Raw genomic sequence first — 26,247 nt, 5'->3', positions numbered from 1 at the left:
GTGAATAATTTGTGATTCTACTGACCTCATAAACATTGAACTGACTCTGGCCCCGTGACAGCTCCCGGTAGCTAGTGGTAAATTCTCCAATGAAGTCATGGCTGAAAGCCAAGAAACAAAAGAATATAATAGCTTTATATGAGCAATACATTAATTTCATTCATTCATTGTTCAATTTCAGACATTCAAATAAAAAATATTGAGTAAAAATAATAGAAGAAAAACAAAGCAGCATTTGTTTAAATGTTGGTACTGGCACAGGAGAAGTGAACACAAATATAGTAATTGACATGGTTGGGTAGTAATGGATTACATGTAATCGGGATTATGTAATCAGATTACCAACAATAACTATAATCAACCTAGATTACATTTGAAAAAAATGTGCAATTGGATTATAGTTACATTGTTATGGATTACTTGATTACATTTGGATTATCTCTTTAAACTATGGCCATTTTAAAATGATTTTTTTTTTTAATTTCATGAAAACCAATGCTACTAACTTATGGAACATGTGTCTGACATACACATATACATACCTGTAAATGTTTAAAGCCATCATGTTTGTGTAAGGGTCATTTTATTTGATCAATTCTAAATGTTCTGCTATAAATATGTTCTGCTGTATCTCAGATTAATTTACTCCTCTCGGCTTGCCAGATTGCCAGTTTTGTTAATGGGTGCTTTACTAATATTTGTTTTTTTTTAATGATCATTTATGTTGAATGGAGTTTTTATTCCTTTTTATTTACATTGAAAATGGAAGAGGAACATTTTGAGTAAGTGCTCCTTTTGCATTACACGAACAAAGTTCTCCATGTGGCCTTTGATTTAAAAACAGCAGCAACAAAACCTTAAACAAAAGAAACAGCATCCCACATGTTGTACAATACACACAGGACATCTGTAGTTTGTGCAAATACTGTTTTTGTAAGAGTAATTTGATTTGACTAACTGTAAAATGCAAAATGCATTTTATTTGCATTGACTATGTTTTGAGATGTTTCAAGAAAAAAATATACTGTGTATATATATATATACATACACACACAGTGGTGCTTGAAAGTTTGTGAACCTTTGAGAATTTTCTGTATTTCTGAATAAATATGACCTAAAACATCATCAGATTTTCACATAAGTCCTAAAAGTAGATAAAGAGAACCCAGTTAAACAAATGAGACAAAAATATTATACTTGGACATTTATTTATTGAGGAAAATGATCCAATATTACATATCTGTGAGTGGCAAAAGTATGTGAACCTCTAGGATTAGCAGTTAATTTGAAGGTGAAATTAGAGTCAGGTGTTTTCAATCAATGGTATGACAATCAGGTGTGAGTGGGCACCCTGTTTTATTTAAAAAAAACAAGGATCTATCAAAGTCTGATCTTCACAACACATGTTTGTGGAAGTGTATCATGGCACGAACAAAGGAGATTTCTGAGGACCTCAGAAAAAGCATTGTTGATGCTCATCAGGCTGGAGAAGGTTACAAAACCATCTCTAAAGAGTTTGGACTTCACCAATCCACAGTCATACAGATTGTGTACAAATGGAAGAAATTCAAAACCACTGTTACCCTCCCCAGGAGAGGTCGACCAACAAAGATCACTCCAAGAGCAAAGCGTGTCATAGTCGGCGAGGTCACAAAGGACCCCAGGGTAACTTCTAAGCAACTGAAGGCCTCTCTCACATTGGCTGATGTTAATGTTCATGAGTCCACCATCAGGAGAACACTGGACAACGATGGTGTGCAATGGCAGGGTTGCAAGGAGAAGGCCACTGCTCTCCAAAAAGAGCATTGCTGCTCGTCTGCAGTTTGCTAAAGATCACGTGGACAAGCCAGATGGCTATTGGAAAAATGTTTTGTGGATGGATGAGACCAAAATAGAATTTTTTGGTTGAAATGAGAAGCATTATGTTTGGAGAAAGGAAAACACTGCATTCCAGCATAAGAACCTTATCCTATCTGTGAAACATGGTGGTGGTATTATCAAGGTTCAGGTCTGTTTTGCTGCATCTGGGCCAGGACGGCTTGCCATCATTGATGGAACAATGAATTCTGAATTATACCAGCGAATTCTAAAGGAAAATGTCAGGACATCTGTCCATGAACTGAATCTCAAGAGAAGGTGGGTCATGCAGCAAGACAACAACCCTAAGCACACAAGTCGTTCTACCAAAGAATGGTTAAAGAAGAATAAAGTTAATGTTTTGGAATGGCCAAGTCAAAGTCCTGACCTTAATCCAATGGAAATGTTGTGGAAGGACCTGAAGCGAGCAGTTCATGTGAGGAAACCCACCAACATCCCAGAATTGAAGCTGTTCTGTACGGAGGAATGGGCTAAAATTCCTCCAAGCCGGTGTGCAGGACTGATCAACAGTTACTGGAAACATTTAGTTGCAGTTATTGCTGCACAAGGGGGTCACACCAGATACTGAAAGCAAAGGTTCACAGACTTTTGCCACTCACAGATATGTAATACTGGATCATTTTCCTCAATAAATAAATGACCAAGTATAATATTTTTGTCTCATTTGTTTAACTGGGTTCTCTTTATCTACTTTTAGGACTTGTGTGAAAATCTGATGATGTTTTAGGTCATATTTATTCAGAAATATAGAAAATTCTAAAGGGTTCACAAACTTTCAAGCACCACTGTATATACACACACACACACACACACACACACACACACAGGATTAATCAAAATTATGTTAAACACTAATGGATTATTTTTCTCCTGCAGATAGACGTACACCATGGGTGACAGATTAAATGATACTGTTGCTCGCTGGTTTTTGTGTGTTGAACACAATGGCGAACAAGTTGAGACCATCCTGTAAATCATCTTGCACATATGATGTATGTTTTCTGAATAAATGGTTTCTACAATTTAAGTGTTAACATAATTTTCACGAACCCTATATTTGTGGAACTCAACATTTTGTGGTTCATTTTAAGATGCAAATTGATACGTTTTAATCCAAAAGTAATCGAAAGGTATTCAGATTAATTACATTGTTTATGTAATCCAATGGATTACATTACAAAAATTGTCGTGTAATCTGTATTCAGTAACTGATTACATTTCAAAGTAATCTGAACCAACCCTGATTGTGTGTGTGTGTGTGTGTGTGTGTGTGTGTGTGTGTGTGTGTGAGTGAGTGAGAGAGAGAGAGAGAGAGAGAGCAGGGGGGACCTACCTGCCATCCCTGTCCCAATCATATATTTCCACCTTAATTGACCTGGAAGATATACAACATGATATACAAACATAATTAGAGAGCACGAGAAATCATGTATTTGTGTTATTAGCTGCTTTCCAGTCACTTTTAAAACTGAAAAAGCATGGCTATGGTGTATCAGGTTTCATACAAAACCACACATTTATATTAAATAGTAATAGACAATGTCAGTGATACTAATCTGACAAACTATTTAGTATGGCAGTGCGCAGATCTAATCTTGCCCGAAAACCAGCCAATCATATTCCATTAGGTACAATGTTCATAGCAATGAGCAGGAATCAGTGTCTGGCATGAAACACGGTTTAATAATATTTCATCATTTATTATTACACTCTGAATAATTAAAACCTCATTCTTTCATGGAGCACTAATTTTGCCAATTACACAGAGACACTTGATTTGTAACCTTGTTACTATGAATAGGTAAAAATCAAACACGTGCCGTTGAGTATCAAACAAGCTGAACACACTGTGATTTGCAAGAATGTGATCAGATTTTTTTGCTAATGCTCACAAACTGCAGAATAACGGAAATAAGTAGAGAGAGAAATACTGCTGCATTCTGTCTGTCAAGGCATGCTGAATTCTTTTTGAAGAAATGGCTCAAAATAACCGCAGGATTCATGAGCAATTGTGTCAGCAATATTTGAGAATTAACAGAGCATTTCTGAAGTGAGATGTTAGCAGCCGAAACATGGGAGATCGTGTGGTGGGTTGTTTGTACTTTCTGGAGGAACTTGACACCTGAGATTAACAGGAATATCATTGGTTTTGTTGGATGCAAGATATATCAACATCTCCATATCTAACTGCGCTAAAATATAAGCAAGTCAGCCTCAAGCCACTCAAACCACTAGTATAAAAATCTTCAGATCTACCCAAATGGATACCTCCATGAACAGGGCATTTAACATAACACAGAGGCTTAAGGAAGTACACAGTGTCTCAGTAGGAAACCATAAAGGCATCAAAATATGATGCTGTATACTGTAGACATAAGCAATTAGACTGATTGACAGGTTCAACCACTGTGTCAGTGTCTTCCTGGTAGACACATTAGCATCAATGCACAGAATAAAATGACAGCCAATCAAAGCAAATGTGGAAAAGCTCTTAAGAGCACCCATTCTGACTGAAGCATGAAACCTGACAATTAACAAAAATGAGAAATTTGAAACTTGAAATTTGGTAAATTGGTGGGTCAAGGTGAAGCCAAAGTTTATTTTGGTTTATTTAGTGGTGCATGTCACTAAAACCTGCAAAAGTGTGTTTTACCACCTGCACATCATCAGAAGGATCAGGAATACCTCAGCAGAGAATCTACGGAAAGACCAGTACATGCTTTTGTCACCAGCAGACTGGACTACTGTAATGGACTCTTATATGGACTACCTAGTAACTTGATAGCAAAGCTACAACACGTGCAAAATGCAGCTGCTAGGATTTTATACCATGCACCTTGGTTTTGCCATATAATGCCACTTCTTTATGATTTGCATTGGCTTCCAGTTAACTTTAGGATAGATTTTAGGGTTATGATAATTACTTTTAAGTGCATTCATAATATGGCTCCAAAGGATTTTTCTAGCTTGCTAACTTTTAAGCCAAACTCAGTGTATATTCGTAGATCTAACATTAAGTTCCTCCTATCAGCACCAAACTTTAGAACTTTGCCTAGTCTTGGTGACAGAGCCTTTATGGCTGCTTCACCGAAAGTATGGAACTCTTTGCCATACGACCTCAGATGCACCACTGATTTTAATGTTTTCAAGGGGAAGCAAAAAACAGTCCTCTTCTGGGAGGCATTTGGATGAATGAACTCATTTTCATAAATTTTTTTGTAGGTATATTTACTTTTATACATTATTATTAGGTGGCACTGTTGCGTCACAGCAAGAAGGTTCTGGGTTCGAGCCCAGTAGCTGAAGGGGGCCTTTCTGTGTGGAGTTTGCATGTTCTCCCTATGTCTGCATGGGTTTCCTCCAGGTGCTCCGGTTTCCCCCACAGTCCAAAGACATGCAGGTTAGGTTACGTAACTGGTGGCTCTAAATTGACCATAGGTGTGAATGTGAGTGTGAATGGTTGTTTGTCTCTATGTTTCAGCCCTGCGATGATCTGGTGACTTGTCCATGGTGTACCCCACCTCCCGCGCTAGGATAGGCTCTAGCTTGCCTGCAACCCTGCACAGCATAGGCGGTTAAGGATAACGAATGGATGGATATTATTATTAGCTATATTTAGTAAGTTGTTAGGTGCTTTTGAAAACTGTATAATAATAATAATAATAACAATTTATACCACACAAATTTGAATTTTGAATTATTATTATTATTATTATTATTTCAGGACACAGGACACCCTGGATGGGATGTCAAGCCATCATAGGACACAGTGTACACACATACATTCATACCTATGGACAATGCAGCATTGCCAATCCACATAATATGTTTTAAGGAGGGACAAAACTGGAGAAAACCTGCACAGAAACATGTGACAGACAGTAAACTGAGCTCATGATCCTGGACCCTGGAGTTATGAGCCAACTACCCACCCACCTAATAATATTATCTATATCCAATCATAATTTAACTTTAGTATAAACATTAATAGGGGCGGCACGGCGGTGTAGTGGTTAGCACTGTCGCCTCACAGCAAGAAGGTTCTGGGTTCGAGCCCAGTGCCCGACGGGGGCCTTTCTGTGTGGAGTTTGCATGTTCTCCCCGTGTCAGTGTGGGTTTGTTCCAGGTGCTCCGGTTTCCCCACAGTCCAAAGACATGCAGGTTAGACTAATTGGTGGCTCTAAATTGACCGTAGGTGTGAATGTGAGTGTGAATGGTTGTTTGTCTCTATGCAACTTGTCCAGATTGTACCCTGCCTCTCGCCCATAATCAGCTGGGACAGGCTCCAGCCTGCCTGTGACCCTGCACCGGATAAGCGGTTATGGACAATGGATGGATAAACGTTAATAAATAAACCAATAAAACAAACCAAGCATAAAAATTTGCTTGCCTGCCAGGTGTGTTGAAAAGGGTTTCCTCCTATTAGATTAGATTCAACTTTGTCATTGTGCAGAGTACAGGTACAAAACCAGTGAAATGCAGTTAGCATCTAACCAGAACAGCAAAATACAGTATTATTTACAGATAAGTGCCAGAAGTAATTACTGCAGCATAGTGATGGTATATGTTACAGTATATACAGTCATGCTATATGTTACAGTATATACAGTGATGGACAGTGGAGAGTTACAATATACAGACATGTTTGTAAATAATTAAATGTGTATTTACAGAGGGGAAGTGGACAGGATTACAGAGTATGTAAGGTTGTCTGTACACTTAGCAGCAATTAACCCATATGTACAGATGTTTATATGTCCATTAAAGTGATAGTGTGTGCAGTAGCAGTATGAACACATGCAGTTGTTTATTTGTATAGTAATATTATCGCATAAGTGGCATAGTATGTGCAACAATTTAAGTGGTCCATTTTGTACAAGAAATTAATAGAACAAATGGCAAGCTAATGTACTGATCAGTGCAGGATGAGTGCAGTGATGCTAACAGAGTGGTGGTGTGGACTTCAGCATGGTTACCGCTTCAGGGAAGAAGCTCCTTCTGAGCCTGCTGGTGCAGGAACAGAGGCTTTGGTAACGTCTGCCAGATGGGAGGAGGGAGAAAAGTGCATGGTTAGGGTGGGTAGCATCCTTGATGATGTTACTCGCCCTGCCCAAGCATCGCTTGAGATAAGTGTTCTCAATGGAAGGTAACTGAGTGCCAGTAAGCCATTGGGCAGCTTTCACCACCCGCTGGAGTGCTTTATGGTTCAATACGTAGCAGTTGCCATACCATACTGAGATCATGAGTATGCTCTCAATAGTACAACGGTAGAAGTCCACCAGTGTCCTGGGACAGAGGTGAGCTTTCTTAAGGCTCCGTAGAAAGTAAAGACACTGTTGCAACTTTTCTTTTTTTTTTTTTACCAGAATGGAGGAGTTTAAGGACCAGGTGAGATCATCAGAGATGTGAATACCAAGGAACTTGAAGCTTGACACATGCTCTACGGCAGTTCCATTGATGAAGATGGGATTGTGTGCATGGCACCTTACCTGCCTGAGGTCCACAATGATCTCTTTTGTCTTCTGCATGTTAAGCACCAGGTTGTTTTTGTCGCACCACATGACCAGATGTTGGACCTCATCCCTATAGGCTGACTCATCGCCACCTCTGATCTGACCCACAATCGTGGTGTTATCTGCGAACTTGATTATGGTGTTATAGCCATGGACAGGAATGCAGTTGGGGATGAACAGTAGGGTTGTCCCAAACGATTTTTTTTTTTTTTACAATTAATCTAGTGATTATTTTTTCGATTATTCGACTAATCTAATGATTAATTTTTCAATTAATCTAACAATTAATTTATGAATTAGCAATTATTTTCCCATTACTGGATGAATAAAACATGTCAAAAATAAATATTGAAAAGTCAATATTTATTCAAATATATTTTAAAGAAAAAACTATGCTACAGAGCATTTTTTCTGAAAATAAAAAATATATCTCCAAAATCAAACAAGAGCTTGTTCAATTAATTCAAGTAAAATGAATTTAGTAGTGATGCAAATACAGTCTGAAGCCAGATATATCAATCCAACAACAAAATAAAAATTTAAAAATAAAATAAAAATTCAAATCATTTTCAGGAAGAATAAAAAATAAAACCATCTTATAGTAAACAGAGCAAGTGCAAAAAGAGTAATGTATTTTCTTTTAACAGTAACAGGTAAACTAGTGCATTGAATCTGAATCAACTCTGTTTAACACCCAAGCCCATACACAAAATCTCTATCCCCTTTCCTTCTTTCTCTCTCCCCATCATCTCTCCTCTTTTCCCCCTTCATCTAACAGTAACAAAAATCTCTCTAAAGTAAAATAAAAGCAAGAGCTTTTTTAATCGATTCAGGTAAAACGCATTTAGTAGTACAAATGTACTCTGAAGCCAGATATGTGAATCCAACAACAAAATAAATGAAAAATTCAAGTCACTTTCAGGAGGAATACAAAAATAAAATAATCTATCTTACAGTTTAAAAAAACTGCAATTTGAACGACAGTTAACATCCCATAAACTAGTGCAAAGTAATATAGTGCCTTGCAAAAGTATTCATCCCCCTTAGTGTTTGTTCTGTTTTGTTGCATTACAAACTGGTATTAAAATGGATTTTTGGGGAGTTAGCACCATTGATTTACACAGCATGCCTACCACTTTAAAAGTGCACATTGTTTTTGTATTGTGACACAAACAATAATTAAAGTGCCATTCCACCATTGGATGTATTCTTTGGCATAAAATACAATAAATTTGGACAACATATATAAATGGTATCACTAGATAGAGAAATCTTTTAGCTTCAAAATGATATCTCATCTCATTATCTCTAGCCGCTTTATCCTTCTACAGGGTCGCAGGCAAGCTGGAGCCTATCCCAGCTGACTACGGGCGAAAGGCGGGGTACACCCTGGACAAGTCGCCAGGTCATCACAGGGCTGACACATAGACACAGACAACCATTCACACTCACATTCACACCTACGGTCAATTTAGAGTCACCAGTTAACCTAACCTGCATGTCTTTGGACTGTGGGGGAAACCGGAGCACCCGGAGGAAACCCACGCGGACACGGGGAGAACATGCAAACTCCACACAGAAAGGCCCTCGCCGGCCCCGGGGCTCGAACCCAGGACCTTCTTGCTGTGAGGCGACAGCGCTAACCACTACACCACCGTGCCGCCCCTCAAAATGATATATCAAACATAATTTTTTGACAACGACAAGTGTATTAATTTTGCGACCAAATTCACCTACCCTTTTAATTTCCGCGCGTGATGTCATTGGCAGGTTCCCCTTCTTGTGTACCACGTGACGTGTGACGTGGCACATATTATCAGCAATGGCGGCTAGAACGCGATAAAAATAATACCAATAAATCTAGCTAATACCAATAAATCTAGCTAACTGAAAAATTAACTCAAAATTTTTCGCAATTTTTTTGGCCCCCATATACGAGGAGAAATTACTCTCTCACTTTGGGGGTTTCCTGGTCTAAAAATAGACCGACACGTGGTACACAAGAAGGGGAACCTGCCAATGACATCACGTTTCACTACCGCACGAAAATTAAAAGGGTAGGTGACTTTGGTCGCAAAATTAATATACTTGTCGTTGTCAAAAAATTATGTTTGATATATCATTTTGAAGCTAAAAGATTTCTCTGTCTAGTCATGTTGTCATAAAATATATTGTATTTTATGCCAAAGAATACATCCAATGGTGGAATGGCACTTTAAGATGAAAAAACAGAAATCTGGAGTGTGCATAGGTATTCACCCTCCTCAAAGTCAATACTTTGCAGAGCCACCTTTTGCTACAATTACAACTGCAAGTCTCTTGGGGTATGTCTCTATTAGCTTAGCACATCTAGCCACTGAGATTTTCGCACATTCCTCAAGGCAAAACTGCTCCAAATCCTTCAAGTTAGATGGGTTGCATTGGTGTACAGCAAGCTTCAAGTTATGCCACAGATTCTCAATTGGATTGAGGTCTGGGCTTTGATTAGGCCATTCCAAGACATTTAAATGTTTCCCTTTAAACCACTCCAGTGTCACTTTAGCAGTATGTTTAGGGTCATTGTCCTGCTGGACCATGAACCTTCATCCCAGTCTGAAACCTCTGGCTGACTCAAACAGGTTTTCCTCCAGAATTGCCCTGTATTTAGTGCCATCCATCTTTCCTTCAGTCCTGACCAGCTTTCCTGTCCCTGCAGATGAAAAACATCCCCACAGCATGATGCTGCCCCACCATGCTTCACTGTAGGAATGGTGTTCTCAGGGTGTTGGGTTTGCGCCACACATGGCATTCCCATGATGGCCAAAAAGTTCAATTTTTGTCTCATTTGACCAGAGACTCTTCTTCCATGTGTTTGGGGAATCTGCTACATGCTGTTGGGCATGTAGCAGTAACGTGTTTTCTTCAGCAATGGCTTTTTTCTGGCCACTCTTCCATAAAGCCCTGCTTTGTGGGGTGTACAGCTTAAAGTATGGACAGATACTCCCATCTCCACTGTGGATCTTTGCAGCTCCTTCAGTGTTATCTTTGGTGTCTTTGTTGCATCTCTGGTTAATGCCCTCCCTGCCTGGTCTGTGAGTTTTGGTGGGTGGCCTTCTCTTGTCAGGTTTGTAGTGGTGACATATTCTTTCCATTTTGCTATAATGGATTTAATGGTGCTCCCTGGGATATTCAAAGTTTGGGATATTTTTTATAATCCAACCCTGATCCATACTTCTCCACAACTTTTCTCTGACCTGTTTGGAGTGCTCCTTGGTTTTCATGTTGCTTGCTTAGTAGCGTTGCAGAGTCAGGGTCCTTCCAGAACAGCTTGATTTATACAGCCCTCATGTGACAGATCATGTGACACTTTAATTGCACACAGGTGGATCTTAATCAACCTCATTATGTGATTTATGAAGTGAATTGTTTGGACCAGCTCTTATTTAGGGGTTTCATGCGAAAGGGGGTGAATACCTTTGCACACTCCAGATTTCTGTTTTTTTTATCTTAATTATTGTTTGTGTCACAATAAAAAAAAAACAATGTGCACCTTTAAAGTGGTAGGCATGTTGTGTAAATCAAATGGTGTTAACCCCCCCCCCCCCAATCCATTTTAATTCCAGCTTGTAATGCGACAAAACAGGACAAACACCAAGGAGGATGAATACTTTTGCAAGGTACTGTATACTCCCAATATCTCTCCCACTCTGCTTTTCCCTCTCCCTCTCTCTTAGGCTGTGTGTCTCTATTTGTGTGTATTGAAAAGACAGGCATTACAATGGAGGAATGCCTAACAGCATTAGATAATGCTTAACTTTAACGTTAGTTAGTAGCAGTGCATAGATTGCTTTTAAAGTGAAGCGACGGAAAAAAAAACATTTAAAGCAAAACAATTAACTGACTAACGTAACATTACTACTAGAAACACATTCTGCGTGTTGACAATCCAACATGCTTGAGTGGGAAAGGGACAAAAAAGTGAACAGAACTTAGCGTTTTGCTGCCATCCTGACTCACAGCCCCAGGGTGCTTCCTCTTCATGTGTTCATGCATCACCATTGTGCTAGTGTGGTATGCTAACTACACTTTGCAGAGTCTGCAGACTATGACATTGTTGGCACGAGTGAAAAATTCCCATACTTTAGAAGACCGTGTGCGGGCCTTTTTGCAGCGTGTTGTTCCGGCGGATCCATGCTTGTCGATGCAAATTATTCATGTCGACGAAATTACATCAACCACGTTGATGCATCATCCCCGCCCTAATGAACAGAGAGAACAGTAGAGGGCTCAGCATGCCGGTGTTCATGGTTATAGTGGTGGAGGAGAGATTGTCTAACTTAACAGACTGGGGTTTGTTAGTCAGAAATTCCAGAGTTCAGTTGCAAAGGGAAGTGCTAATACCAAGCTGGCTAAGCTTGCAGACCAGCTTGGAGGGGATCCCAGTGTTAAATGCTGCACTGAGATCAATGAACAGCATTCTGATGTACGAGTTGTGGTAGTCCAGGGGAGTCAGAGCAGAATAGAGTACCATGAAATGGTGTCCTCTATTGACCTGTTGCAGTGGAAAGCAAACCGATGTGGGTCCATTGGGACAGGTAAACAGGATTTCAAGTGTGACAGAACCAGCCTCTCAAAGCATTTGGCAATGATGGGGGTGAGTGTGACAGGACAGAAGTCATTGAGGGCTATAGCAGTGGAGTGCTTCGGCACTGGCACAATGGAGGCAGTCTTGAAGCTGGTAGGGACAACTGCCTGGGCCAGGGACAGGTTGAAAATGTCTGTAAAGACTCCGGTCAACTGCTCTACACAAGCTCTAAGCACATGTCTAGGTATTCATCAGGATCAGCTGCCTTACCTACATGCACCCTGCTCAGAGTAGAGTAACTTCTGAAGTGGAGAAAGTGAGAGGCTACACATCGGATGGTGGTTCTGTCTTGATGATGACCTCCTTGTTTCTTCAATCAAATGTCAAGAGACATTTCATTTTCTGGTGAATAAAGAAAAATATCTCCCTCCATGACATGCAAGTTATCTGTTCACTTAATGAAGTAGAAAAGAAGTATATTATATAATACTATTGTATTATATTATATATTATTATACATATGAGCCACTTTTCCATAGAATAAAAACTATTTATTTTTTTCGTGGTCCAAATCCTGCACTCTGATTGGCTGGTGAGTGGGTCTGTATCCTACAGTACGGACCCCAGTTACGGACCCCGGTTTTGGACCTCTGGCGACTCACTCATTCACAACAACAAAAAACATAGTAACATTTTTTGTCAACATTTATCTTTTTTTTATAAGATTTATTTATAAGATTATCAAAAATCTTATAAATTTTTGCCAGCATTTCTCAGAAGAATAGCATTAATTTTACAGCATGAATAGTGATAATGACAGTGTTCACAGCGAAAGAGAGTTTTACTACCCTGAGAAAGAAGAAATAAAATAAAACATTTTAGGAGAAAGCTAAAACCTGTAATTTGCTAACACCAAGTAAAAACATGGCTGAATCCTGAATGACTCCTATTTGTATAAATAGGGGACTACACAGGCAGCAAAATGTAGTTTTTTTCCTGCCATGGAAGTGCACTTGTATACTGAGGAGGAAGCAATTTGCATTACAGCTTTGAATGAGGATTCAAAATGGCGGCTCGGCTTGGTTTTCCCTTTCGGCCACTCTCGTTTTCTGTTAGAATTTGGTCAAGAAAAAAATTAATATATTATTTACCAGCTTAAGGTCGGCCCGTATGGTGAAATACCGTGACCTCGGCCTTGAATACTGACCTCGGCCCAGAGGGCCTCAGTCAGTACTTTCAAGGCCTCAGTCACGGTATTTCACGATACGGACCTCCCAGCTGGTAAATAACATATATGTATTCTATTCCCTTCTAGTGGGTTTACTGATGGCATGCAATATTGTTATCATATCGCTTATCTTCCATGTACTATGCCACTCTTCCCAATGGAAAATGAACGTGCAATATTGTTATAATATCACATGTTGTCAAGACAACATGATGTCACACATCGGAGCTCATGCGAAGATCCAATGACAAAACTTTTTTGCTGCACATGCGCAGAATCATTTATTTGTCGGCCAGGAAAGAAAGAAGGCGAGGCTAATCCAGTGCTACTGCCATAATTAAGCACTAAATAAATAAAGTAAAAACTGAAACCGAAGACGTGCTGAACACCCGAAAGGCTACCAAAACTTAATTATATATTCTTTGTGCATATTTACAAGAGAAAAACATACCAATGGATATCAAAAAGCTGGAAAAGAGACATGTTGGAGATGTAAAACATCTGCGCTAGTGAGTGACTGTGACAGTTTGTAAACAAACATGGCTGCGAAGTTTGCTTCATTAAAAGCAGAAGATTTTGAGAGAATTTTGGCTGCCAGGTTGCTCCGTTGTGTGTAGTTGTCAATGTTGATTTTAAAAGTAACTAAGTAAATTACACAGGGATAATAATAATAATCATCATCATCATCATCATATTCAGCTTGAGTGTGCTAGCATTGGCCTGCACCAACACTACACCAGCTAGAAGGTAACTGGACTACCATGCTAACAGCACTGAGTCTCAGGTAAGCTCACGTTGGCCTTCAAGAATGCTGATATGAAGAGTGTGTATGCATAATAATAATAATAATAATAATAATAATAATAATAATTAAAGCCGCAAGCGGCCTCGACGGGCCCTCGCGCCAGCGGCCAAGGGGGGCGGGGGCATGCGTCCCCGCGAAATACCTTCCACAGCTTCTTCGGCAAGAGACATTACTCCAACAATGGCGACAAACCACAGAAATGGACACATGGCAACAATAGGGTCTCGCACTGAACGGTGCTCGGGGGGCACTATAGAGGCCCTGAGGCCCGCCTGGATCTGGGCTTCTGGTTCTCAGAAGCGGTGGCAGTCTAAGAAGAAGGAGCCAAATTTCGTGCGTTGTCGACCATGGCAAGCGCCCCAATAAGAGTCTTGTAAAGAGATTGCTTGCCAAGTTTGACAAATCAGAAGCTGCAATATCATTTTTGCCATAACCAGCACCCCCAGGGGCGAAAGTGCACAAAATTTGGCGTATATGTCAGGTGAGCTATGAAGAGTTTGCGTATGAAGTTTGATGACAATTGAGTAAATAGAAGATGAGAGATAGATTTTTGAAGAATAAATTTTTTGGTTTTTCCCATGTCAGTAGGTGGCGCTATGCTGTACATGAGCGATTATGAGTTGGAAAAATAAGTGTCTACAACAGCAACGTACTTTCACAAGGTAGTGGTGTGAAGGAAAAGCATTATGGAATGATTTACCAAAAACCCGTCTTGGAGCAATTGCGTCGGCCAAAAACAGCGCCCCCCATGGACGAAAATTCCCAAAATGTGGTACACATGACATGGGAGGTAGGAAGAGGGTGGCCGTGAAGTTTGACCAGATTTGAGGAAAGATTGGATTTTTTGCCCAAAAAGAGCGCCCCCAGTGGCGAAAGTGCACAAAATTTGGCGTGTATGTCAGGTGAGGTATGAAGAGTTTGCGTATGAAGTTTGATGACAATTGAGTAAATAGAAGATGAGATATAGATTTTTGAAGAATAAATTTTTTGGTTTTTCCCATGTCAGTAGGTGGCGCTATGCTGTACATGAGCGATGATGAGTTGGAAAAATAAGCGTCTACAACAGCAACGTACTATCACAAGGTAGTGGTGTGAAGGAAAAGCATTATGGAATTATTTACCAAAAACCCGTTTTGGAGCAATTGCGTTGGCCAAAAACAGCGCCCCCCATGGACGAAAATTCCCAAAACGAAGAAGAAGAAGACGGAAGAAGAAGAAGAAGAAGACGGAAGAATAATAATAGTGAACTCTTACAAGAACAATAGGGCCTTCGCCCATAGGGCTCGGGCCCTAATAATAATAAAAACAACATCAGCTGGCTTTTTTTGTGGTCTCTCAGATATATTCCATTCAGCTAGCATGATACTGAACTCGTCTTCGACTTGTTCAATATCATGCTAGCTGAATGGAATATATCTGACAGACCGACCACTCAAAGCCAGCCGATATTATTTAACTATTTAACTATATATTTATTATATGGACATGAGTGTTTTACCGGGAAATATGCCACTCGTATTTTTCATACGAGCTACATCCAGGACATGGAGAACCAAAACCGTGAGAAAAATCTCTATATGTCACTCATGAGGAAATAAATGAATTGTTTTGATAAATCTGGGAACTTTTTGTTTGTTAATGTGTCTATATAATAAAAATAATATCACATGTTGGCTTGAAGATATGAATTTATCTTCTCGTGTTGAAAAACTTGCATTTTTCATATGAAATACGTCATGGATCTGAGTAACATATTTATCCACGTCATGTAATACTCCTCACAGTGTTTATATAGAGTGACTAACCACAAATGTGTAGCAGGTGTGTTAGCACAGCGCGGGGAGAACGGGGAAAGAGTGGCGTGCAAAGGCGCAGGTCAGGATTTGGAAGTTCTGAGCTGGGTCGTGACACTGGATTTTGAGAAACAGAGCATTTTTATTTTTTGCAAATTTGATAAATAAAAACTTTGTAGAAAAGCATCCAACAAAATCATTTCCGATTAGAATGTAAACAAACCAGCGCAATGACAGTAGCAATTTGTGAAAAATGCTATAATAATAATTCTTGAAAAATAAAAAAAGATTCGTTCTTACCATCAAACACTTTCATTTCATATTTTGTTGCTTTTTCTTGTTTTTTTTGGGGGGGGGGCTGTTTTCGAGTAGAGTTTTTATTTCATCCTCAGTTGGTTCAGCAACAGACACGCCACCAGCTTGTTTATCTTCTTCTTTAGAGTTTTTTGGTGGTTGGCAAACCAACTTAAAGGTGTGCTATTACCACCAACTGGGCTGGAGTGTGGAGCAGGCGATGCTAAGGGGAAAAAAACTATATTCTTTTAGCTTTTTCTGTTTATTTTAAATACTTGATAACAAAGTGATATATCTGACTTGATACATCCCGCCATTTTGTTTTTCTCTAATGGTATATGAGCTGATAGCCTAGTAGTAGCCATATATATATATATATATATATATATATATATATATATATATATATATAATATTCCCTCGAAGTGGTGGATAGGTTCACCTATCTGGGCTCCACCATGTCCAGCAACCTCTTTCTCGACACTGAGCTGAGCGTGTGGATCGGCAAAGCAGTAACAGCAATGGCCCATCTTGCGAAGAGAGTCTGGGACAACACCATGCTCACGACCAACACCAAAATAAGAGTGTATCAGGCCTGTGTGCTGAGCACTCTCCTCTATGGAAGTAAAGCATGGACCCTCTACTCCTGCCAAGAAAGCAGACTGAACGTCTTCCACATGCACTGTCTCAGAAGACTTCTGGGCATCACCTGGCAGGACCGTGTCACCAACACCGATGTCCTGGCCAAGGCAGAGATGCCCAGCATGTTTGCCATGCTGACCCAGAGATGCCTGCACTGGATAGGCCACGTCAGCCGCATGGACGACGGCCGCATCCCAAAGGACGTGCTGTATGGTGAGCTGGCCACAGGCTCCAGACCCACAGGACGACCCACACTACACTACAAGGATGTGTGCAAGCATGACCTGAGGGCAGGCGGCTTCAACCCCGCAGACCTGGAGATGGCGGCCTCAGACCACGCCGGCTGACGGTCCACCACCAAGGCTGTCGTTGGGGAAGCCAAGGAGAGGAGAGAGATCCGGTGGGGGGAGAGGAAGCTCCGACGACAGCGGAGACTGCAGACGGCATCAACAGACACCTGACCAAGCAACTTCACCTGCAGCAACTGTAGCAGACCATGTGGCTCACGCATCGGCCTATACAGTCATACTAAAGGCGCTATATAAATTTAACTTATTATTATTATTATTATATATTATTATTATACTAGGCGCTGCAACTCGACAACTGATGGATGACCCCTGGCGCAGATTACCATGATCTTTCGAGATCGAAGGAGCCAACAACAATATATATATCAGCAGCTAAGTCAACTCAAGATCTAAAAATAACAAAAGCATTTTTTTTTAATTGTCAAGTTAAGATTCAAGTTAAGATTTAAGATGATCCCACCAGCAGCTACAAAGAACCAAAACCAAATAATAAATTCAACCATCCAGCCACTGATCAACGGACAGCACAATATTAAGAGAGTCCGGGCCTCTGTAACATCACACTCCTTCTGTCTCAGTGAGTCAATGGGCTGAGTAAGAGATCCAGATCCCCTCTAAATCAAGACAGACTCTGTGAAAGTAATAAAAATCGTTCATGCTGAAGGAGAGCACTTGAAATATTCATTGCCCTAAGACAAATTTAAGAGAACTTGCCTTGATTAATTATAAAACTTCCTGAAAATGTAGACTAAATAGTTCTAGCTGAGCTAAACTATTCTACATTCATGTTTCATCTAAAAGGATTTCCATTTGAAATTTGAGTAGTATGTGCAAGTGTTTGGCAACTCCTAAAGCTTTCTGAAAGTGGTTGATAGTGGTTTAAAAAAATACTGAGCACAATGTAAATTAATATAGCATTTTACTAGGCTTTGTTTGATCCTGCTTTATAGCTGTTAGGGTTTTGCTGGGATTCGAACCTGGTTCGTTGGTGTGATAATCCAGCAAACCCCCACTAGGCCACCAGGGGGATGACTCAAATGCAGAGGCGTGAGGCGGAAGTAGAAAAAGAATCAAAAGGTTTATTTAAACTATATACACTATATACAGGGCAAAACAAAAGACAAAAAAAAAACCAAAGAGTATAATCCAAAAGAAAAGCAAAGTGCAAAAGTCAAAAGCTAAGAAGATCAAAAAACACAGTACAAAGGAAACTGGAGATAAACATAACAGCACAAAGACTCCGTGACAAGAGGACTGAACTCAGGGGTATAAATAGACAAACTAATTAAGGACACAGGTGAAGATAATTAGGCAATTAACACAAACACAAAACACAGGAACAGTGGCGGCCTCTAGAGGCCAAAATAAACACGACATGAAAAGGAAATAACAGCGGCCTCTAGAGGCCAAAACAGTCCTAGTCCTAACAGGACCCCCCCCTCTAGGAGCGTCTCCTGACGTTCCCAGGGCGATCCGGATGGGCCGAATGGAAGTCCCGACATAGTTCTTTATCAAGGACATCCCGAGCAGGAACCCAGCAGCGCTCCTCAGGACCATAGCCCTCCCAGTCCACCAGATATTGCAACCTGCCGCGGACCCGGCGGGAGTCAAGCAGGCGATTCACAGTGAACACAGTCTGCCCCTGGAAGATGCGGGGGGGTGGGGGGTTCCTAGGGGCAGGGGCATACGTAGATGTCAGTACGGGCCGTAACAGGGAAACATGGAAAGTGGGGTTGATCCTCAGAGTCCGGGGCAACTGGAGCCGGTAGGAGACAGGGTTCACCCTGCGCACCACCTTGAAGGGGCCAATGTAGCGAGGAGCAAGCTTGCGGTTCTCCACCCGCAGTGGAAGGTCCTTAGTGGACAGCCAAACACGCTGCCCAGGGCGGAAAGCGTGTGCAGGTCTTCTATGGCGGTTGGCCTGAGTCTGGTTGGTTCTGGAGGTCTGTATGAGGGTCTTCCTGACCTTGCTCCAGGTCTTGCGACACCGTCTCACATATTGGTTGACCGAGGGCACCCCCGCGTCCTCCTCCTGGTCCGGGAACAGAGGTGGCTGGAACCCGAATTGGCACTGGAATGGCGACAGCTTGGTGGCCGATGACTGCAGGGTGTTGTGGGCGTACTCCGCCCATGGCAGCCAGGTGCTCCACGATGTCGGGTTATCCATAGCCAGGCCTCGCAGGGTGGTTTCCAGGTCCTGGTTGAGCCTCTCCGTCTGACCATTGGACTGTGGGTGAAACCCAGAGGAGAGGCTGGCAGTGGCTCCGATGACCTTGCAGAACCCGTGCCACACTCGGGAGGAGAACTGGGGCCCTCGGTCTGAGACGATGTCCTGTGGAAGACCAAAGACTCGGAAGACATGATTAAACAAAAGTTTCGCAGTTTCAAGAGCAGAGGGGAGTTTGCACAGTGGTATGAAGCGGCAGGCCTTGGAGAATCTGTCAACTAAGACCAAAATGACCGTGTTACCTTGTGACTCAGGGAGACCCGTGATAAAGTCGACTGCCACGTGGGACCAGGGACGCCGGGGAATGGTCAGAGGATGCAGGAGACCCTGGGGACGCTGTCGTGGGTTCTTGGTTCTGGTGCAAACCTCACAGGACAGGACAAATGACCTTACTTCCTTCTCCATGTTAGGCCACCAGAAGCGTCTTTTCAGGAAGTCCAGGGTCCTCCGAGCTCCCGGGTGGGCGGTGAGAGGGGAAGAGTGACCCCACTGGAGAACCTTGGCCCGGGCTTGATGTGGGACGTACAAGAGGCCTGGTGGCCCCGTCCCAGGACCGGGGTCCTGGCGTTGGGCTCGTCGGACAGCCTCCTCAATACCCCAGCGGACAGGGGCCACAATCCGGGACACAGGGATAATAGGCCCGACTTCATTCTCCCTGTTAGTGGCAGAGAACAGTCTGGACAGTGCGTCAGGTTTGGTGTTCTTGGAGCCGGGACGGTATGAGAGGGTGAAGTCAAACCGACTGAAAAACAGGGCCCACCTAGCCTGTCGAGGGTTCAGTCTCTTGGCTTGCTGGAGGTACTCCAGGTTCTTGTGGTCAGTCCAAACCAGGAATGGATGTTGTGCTCCCTCCAGCCAGTGCCTCCACTCCTCAAGGGCCAGTTTGACCGCTAGCAGTTCTCGATCCCCCACATCGTACCGGGACTCAGCAGGACTCAGGCGGTGGGAGAAGTAAGCGCAGGGGTGCAGCTTTCCTTCCGAACATTGAGAGAGCACCGCGCCGACACCACTGTCCGAGGCGTCCACCTCCACGATGAATGGTTGGGAGGTGTCCGGGAGAACCAGAATGGGTGCCGTGCAGAAGCGGTCCTTGAGGTCTTTGAACGCCTTTTCTGCCTGAGGAGACCAGCCATAAGATCCACCTGTCCCTTTGGTGAGGTCTGACATGGGTGCTGCCACAGAACTGAAGTTCCTGATGAACTTGCGGTAGAAGTTAGCGAATCCTAAGAACCGCTGAACCTCCTTAACGGACTTGGGAGTAGGCCAGTCCCGGACGGCCAGGGTCTTGGCAGGGTCCATTTGGAGTTGGCCTGTCCGTACAATAAATCCCAGAAAGGAGACCTCGGGAACATGAAATTCGCATTTCTGGGCCTTGGCGAACAGATTGTTCTGTAGCAGCCTCTGGAGAACCTGGCGGACATGGTGGCGGTGCTCCTGCACGGTCTTGGAAAAGATAAGGATGTCGTCGAGGTAGACAAAAACGTATAGGTTAATCATGTCCCTTAAGACGTCGTTGATTAGGGCCTGAAAAACAGCTGGTGCGTTGGTGAGTCCGAAGGGCATCACCTGGTATTCGTAGTGCCCAGACGGGGTGTTAAAGGCAGTCTTCCACTCGTCTCCCTGTCGGATACGGATGAGGTGGTATGCGTTCCGTAGGTCCAACTTGGTGAAGACGGTGGCGCCTTGGAGCAGGTCGAAAGCTGTGGACATCAGCGGAAGGGGATATCGGTTGCGCACAGTGATCTTATTCAGGCCCCTGTAATCAATACATGGTCGGAGCCCCCCATCCTTCTTGCCGACAAAGAAGAAGCCGGCTCCAGCAGGTGAAGTGGAGGGTCGAATAAACCCAGAGACCAGGGCATCTTTGAGGTATTCCTCCATGGCCTTGCGTTCTGGCTGAGAGAGTGAAAACAGTCTGCCACGAGGAGGGGTAGTCCCAGGGAGCAAGTCGATGGCACAGTCGTAGGCCCGGTGCGGAGGAAGAACGGCGGCCCTGCTCTTGCTGAATACCTCCTTGAGATCCCAGTACTCTGTGGGAACTTGAGATAACTCGGTGAGATCAGGGGGCTCGGCAGGAGACACAGGAGAGCTAGAGAGCAGACAAGAGGCATGGCATGCAGGGCCCCATTCCACAACCTGGCTTGTTACCCAGTCTATGCGAGGGTTGTGGCGAGTAAGCCAAGGAAGGCCTAGAATAACTGGGAACTCAGGTGAAGGAATCAGGTGCAGGGATATTTCTTCCTTGTGACCTTGAGACTGGAGGAAGACTGGAGAAGTAACTTGAGTGACTCTTCCATCACCTAACGCTTGGCCATCGAGGGCAGACACAGACAGAGGGACTTCAAGAGGTGCAGTAGGTATATTGATGCTTTGGGCGAAGTGAATATCCATAAAGTTCCCAGCCGCCCCTGAGTCTATCAAAGCTTGACAAGAGTGGACAGACTCACCCCAGGAGATGGAGACCGGGATGTAGATTCCTTGGCCAGGGAGTCCGGGAGAGAGAGTAGGCCCCGTCACAACCCTCCCTCGGCTGGACGGGGCGGTCCTTTTCCCAAGAGTTCGGGACATGATGCTCGGAAGTGACCAGGCTTGCCACAGTAGATGCAGCACTTGTCTCTCCTTCTGCGCTCCCTCTCAGATGCGGAGAGGCGAGTACGACCCACTTGCATGGGTTCTGGACAGTCACTGAAGGAGGTAGACGGTCTCCAGGTAGAGGTAGGGAGGCTGGGGGGGCTCAAGGCTTGGTGGCGTTCTCTCATCCTGTTGTCCAGACGAATAGCATGTGAGATGAGGGTTTCGAGGTCACTTGGGCATCCAATAGAGGCCAGACCGTCCTTGATGGGGTCAGACAGACCATGGTGGAAGGCTGACACCAGGGCAGTCTCGTTCCATCCACTTACTGCTGCGAGTGTTCGGAACGAGATGGCGTAATCTGCGACGCTTCCTCCTTGCCGGATGGACATGAGCTTTCGGGCTGCGTCGGTACTGATGTCTGCCTGATCGAAGACCCGAAGCATCTCTTCAGAAAACAGCTGGAAATCAAAGCACTCAGGTCCCTGTCTTTGCCAGATAGCAGTAGCCCAGGCTCGCGCCTTACCAGCTAATAAGGTGATCACAAAGGCAATCTTGCGGCGATCCGTAGTGTAGGTGGTAGGCTGAAGCTCAAAGGTGAGTTGACACTGGGTAAGGAACTCTCGGCACTCACTGTGCTTGCCGTCATACCTCTGTGGTGCAGGAAGGCTGGGTTCGCGAGGTGAAGAAGGCAGCATTGCAGGAGGCACTGGAGCAGGAATGGGAGCTGGATCAGGAGCAGGAGATGCAGGCAGAGATGTCAGCTGTGCCAGGGTTTTCCCAATTTGCTGAAGCAGTTCCTCGTGGCGAGCGAGGGCCTCACGTTGGCTGGTGAGCGTACGTCCATGAGCGTCCATGGTCGCTCCGAAGCGTGTCAAAGCTGCCATAATTCCCTGAAGGTTGGCCGGGTAGACAGTTGAAGCAGCCTCTGCTGAGTCGGTCATGACGGAGTCTTTCTGTTAGGGTTTTGCTGGGATTCGAACCTGGTTCGTTGGTGTGATAATCCAGCAAACCCCCACTAGGCCACCAGGGGGATGACTCAAATGCAGAGGCGTGAGGCGGAAGTAGAAAAAGAATCAAAAGGTTTATTTAAACTATATACACTATATACAGGGCAAAACAAAAGACAAAAAAAAAACCAAAGAGTATAATCCAAAAGAAAAGCAAAGTGCAAAAGTCAAAAGCTAAGAAGATCAAAAAACACAGTACAAAGGAAACTGGAGATAAACATAACAGCACAAAGACTCCGTGACAAGAGGACTGAACTCAGGGGTATAAATAGACAAACTAATTAAGGACACAGGTGAAGATAATTAGGCAATTAACACAAACACAAAACACAGGAACAGTGGCGGCCTCTAGAGGCCAAAATAAACACGACATGAAAAGGAAATAACAGCGGCCTCTAGAGGCCAAAACAGTCCTAGTCCTAACAATAGCACTGGGTTATGCTGCTGTTTACAGTTGGAGACAGTTGCTGTTGCACTGTTCTGCATTTTAAAACATTTTTACCCCTTTTATGGCAGTGGCTGTTTGATTTATAGCTGTAATATTTTCGCGCGCGCGTGTGTGTGAGAGTGAGTGAGAGAGAGAGAGACAGAGAGAGCACTATCTTTGCTCTGTATTAATGCCTATGTTACTATTTCATTCATGTTGGTTTCTGTGCTAATGGGAATTTTACAGCGGGTCAGATGTAATCTGTGGTTATAAACATACACATTTTTTGTAATCAATCTTGGCACAATTACAAATGGAACCCTGGAGAGCTTGTGAGTAACTCCTGCACTAAGAATTCCACCTGCTATGGTACAGAAAGGTGTAGACATTAGAATTTTCACATCATTATCTAAAAACACTAAGTTCAGTCAATATATAGTATAAACATGGCACAAATCTTCCTTCTTATATTTATCACCCTGACAATTTGTCATCACATCATCCATGTGTTCTGGCCATTTATTTACTGGATAGAGAATGTAGAGACAGCCACAGTCCCCGTCTAGAACTACAAATCACATCAACTAACTCTCGCGATGACCTACGTCACGTCACCCCGACTCTATAAGTGACCTGGTCACCCTCAACTCTCTCTCTCTCTGTTGATCTTCACGTCATAGAGACATATAGAGATACCCCCATTCATCGGACCATCCGAAATCACGACGTCTGCCTTGCAAGAAAGAAGACTCAGTGCGTTTTCGTATATACCACTGGCCACGGTAAAGAGTACCTAAGTTGCGTCGTCTCACTCAATTGAGATACAACCGGTTTATTTGTTTATTATAAGTGACGTTACGACTGCAGCCTAAGCAGTTAATTAAAAGTTAGAAGCGACCGGATTCCTTCTGACTTAATCGCTGTGCACATTATCGGTCAGAGACTTTTCCTCACGAATGATGAAGCTTCGGATCAAGGATTTCTCTGCGCCTTCACAGGAGCAACCCACGAGCCTTCTGTGAACCTCCGCGAGCACCCGAAACTCCGCGAAACTTTGGGACATCTCTGCATTCCTGCATAGGAGCAAGATACTGGAAGTAAGGCTGGCATTTGGGCAAACTAGTCTTAGGAATTAGCTTTATGAAGTAGTGTGAATTTAAACTCAGAAACTGTTTAATTGTGCACACTGTAGACACTTAGAGTGTCGAGTTGATCGTTGTTGTTCTACATTGTTCTCTCTGTTGTTTTAATAGATAGGTTGTTGCATGCTCTTCTCTATCCTCTCTAACACCCCTTAATTTCATTATTACACACACTTTGACCTCATCAAGATTTCAGTGGATTTGGTAATGTTATAAGGTAGTGGAATTAGCAACCACGACGAATTCCTTTGTCTCAAGAAAACCACGAGGTGATTTTCCCTTCCCCCCAACACCTTAGATAACATTCCAATCTCTGATTTATTTACCTTGCGTGTCCTCGCGCGCATCTCCAAATTTTACAGCGCATCCTCACGCATACACACATTCTGTCCGCGCACCTCCCACGCGCATACTCAAACTCTCTCTCTCTCTCTCTCCTCTCCCTCTCATACACACACACACACACACACGCACACACAGACACACGCTCACACACACATACACACACACTCATCGAGTGTACTGCCTCACCTTTTGTGCCTTGTCTATATATTGCTGCTGACCATATTGAATGTATTCAACTGCTATTACCCATTTAGTATCGTTGTTATAATAAATTCAATTATTCTGTTAAACTGTGCTTGTCCGTTTTGCTTCTGTATCCTTGAAGTCACACAATCTCAAAGAACTCCAAATTGCCTTTACCCAAGTGTATATGAATGCTATTGGCTGTAGTGTCTATGTAATATGGTAAGTAATACTTTATTGCTGCATCAGTAGTGATCATAATAATTTGGAATATACCATAATTTAGCTGTTTGGTAATTTATTATTAAACACCAAAATTAATGGTATTATTAATGAGACTGATTTAATGAGACTGATCACTTAAGACCAATTGCACCCACAAGTATATGGCTTGATATCTAAATGCACATCACACGGGTTATGGATAATATCTATGCATTTTTTTCTCTTTCTGAGAAAACTGCTGCACAGTTGATATCTTATTTGGAAGTAACAAAAGCCTGATGACCACACTTCAGCATAAATGTCGATGTCATAAAACATTCTAGAAGCTGTAGTTGGTCCATATCCAACATTAGCTTGCCCAGCATGATTTATTTGTCTCTGTTGAACGGTGTTATTTGCAATCATTTATCATCCTCAGCAACCTCTACACATGCTTAGGGGTTTCTGCTTTAGAACCACTTAGTTAGAGCTACCAGACTGGACAATGTTCACCCTCTCGTGCAGATATCCCAACGATGCCACAGCTGTCCATGGGCAGGAACTCATCTATCCATCCATTATCTGTAACCGCTTATCCTCTGCAGGGTTACAGGCAAGCTGAAGCCTATCCCAGCTGACTATGGGTGAGAGGCGGGGTACATCCTGGACAAGTCACCAGGTCATCACAGGGCTGATACATACAGACAAACAACCATTCACACTCACATTCACACCTACAGTGGTGCTTGAAAGTTTGTGAACCCTTTAGAATTTTCTATATTTCTGCATAAATATGACCGAAAACATCATCAGATTTTCACACAAGTCCTAAAAGTAGATAAAGAGAACCCAGTTAAACAAATCAGACAAAAATATTATACTTGGTCATTTATTTATTGAGGAAAATAATCCAATATTACATATCTGTGAGTGGCAAAAGTATGTGAACCTTTGCTTTCAGTATCTGGTGTGACCCCCTTGTGCAGCAATAACTGCAACTAAACGTTTCCGGTAACTGTTGATCAGTCCTGCACACTGGCTTGGAGGAATTTTATGCCACTTTTCCACTACCAACACGGCTGAGTTGGGCTGAGCCGTGCCGTGCTGAGT

General features: G+C 42.9%; 1 protein-coding gene across 2 annotated transcripts in view; it reads right to left on the bottom strand.

Annotated features, from left to right (window-relative positions):
• cpne5a (copine Va) overlaps positions 1-26,247 on the bottom strand; it is a 251,172-nt gene that overhangs the window by 46,412 nt on the left and 178,513 nt on the right. For both annotated transcript variants that reach the window (XM_060931999.1, XM_060931998.1), the window contains 2 exons: positions 3,212-3,253; positions 26-101 (listed from right to left, as the gene is read on the bottom strand). In XM_060931999.1, the coding sequence (XP_060787982.1) occupies positions 26-101; positions 3,212-3,253 (118 nt within the window). The remainder of the gene's footprint in view (positions 1-25; positions 102-3,211; positions 3,254-26,247) is intronic.

This window comes from Neoarius graeffei, chromosome 10 (assembly GCF_027579695.1).
Source record: "Neoarius graeffei isolate fNeoGra1 chromosome 10, fNeoGra1.pri, whole genome shotgun sequence".
Lineage (NCBI taxonomy): Eukaryota > Metazoa > Chordata > Actinopteri > Siluriformes > Ariidae > Neoarius > Neoarius graeffei.
The sequence above is the reverse complement of the archived record's forward strand: the minus strand, read 5'-3'. Positions and strand labels throughout refer to the sequence as shown.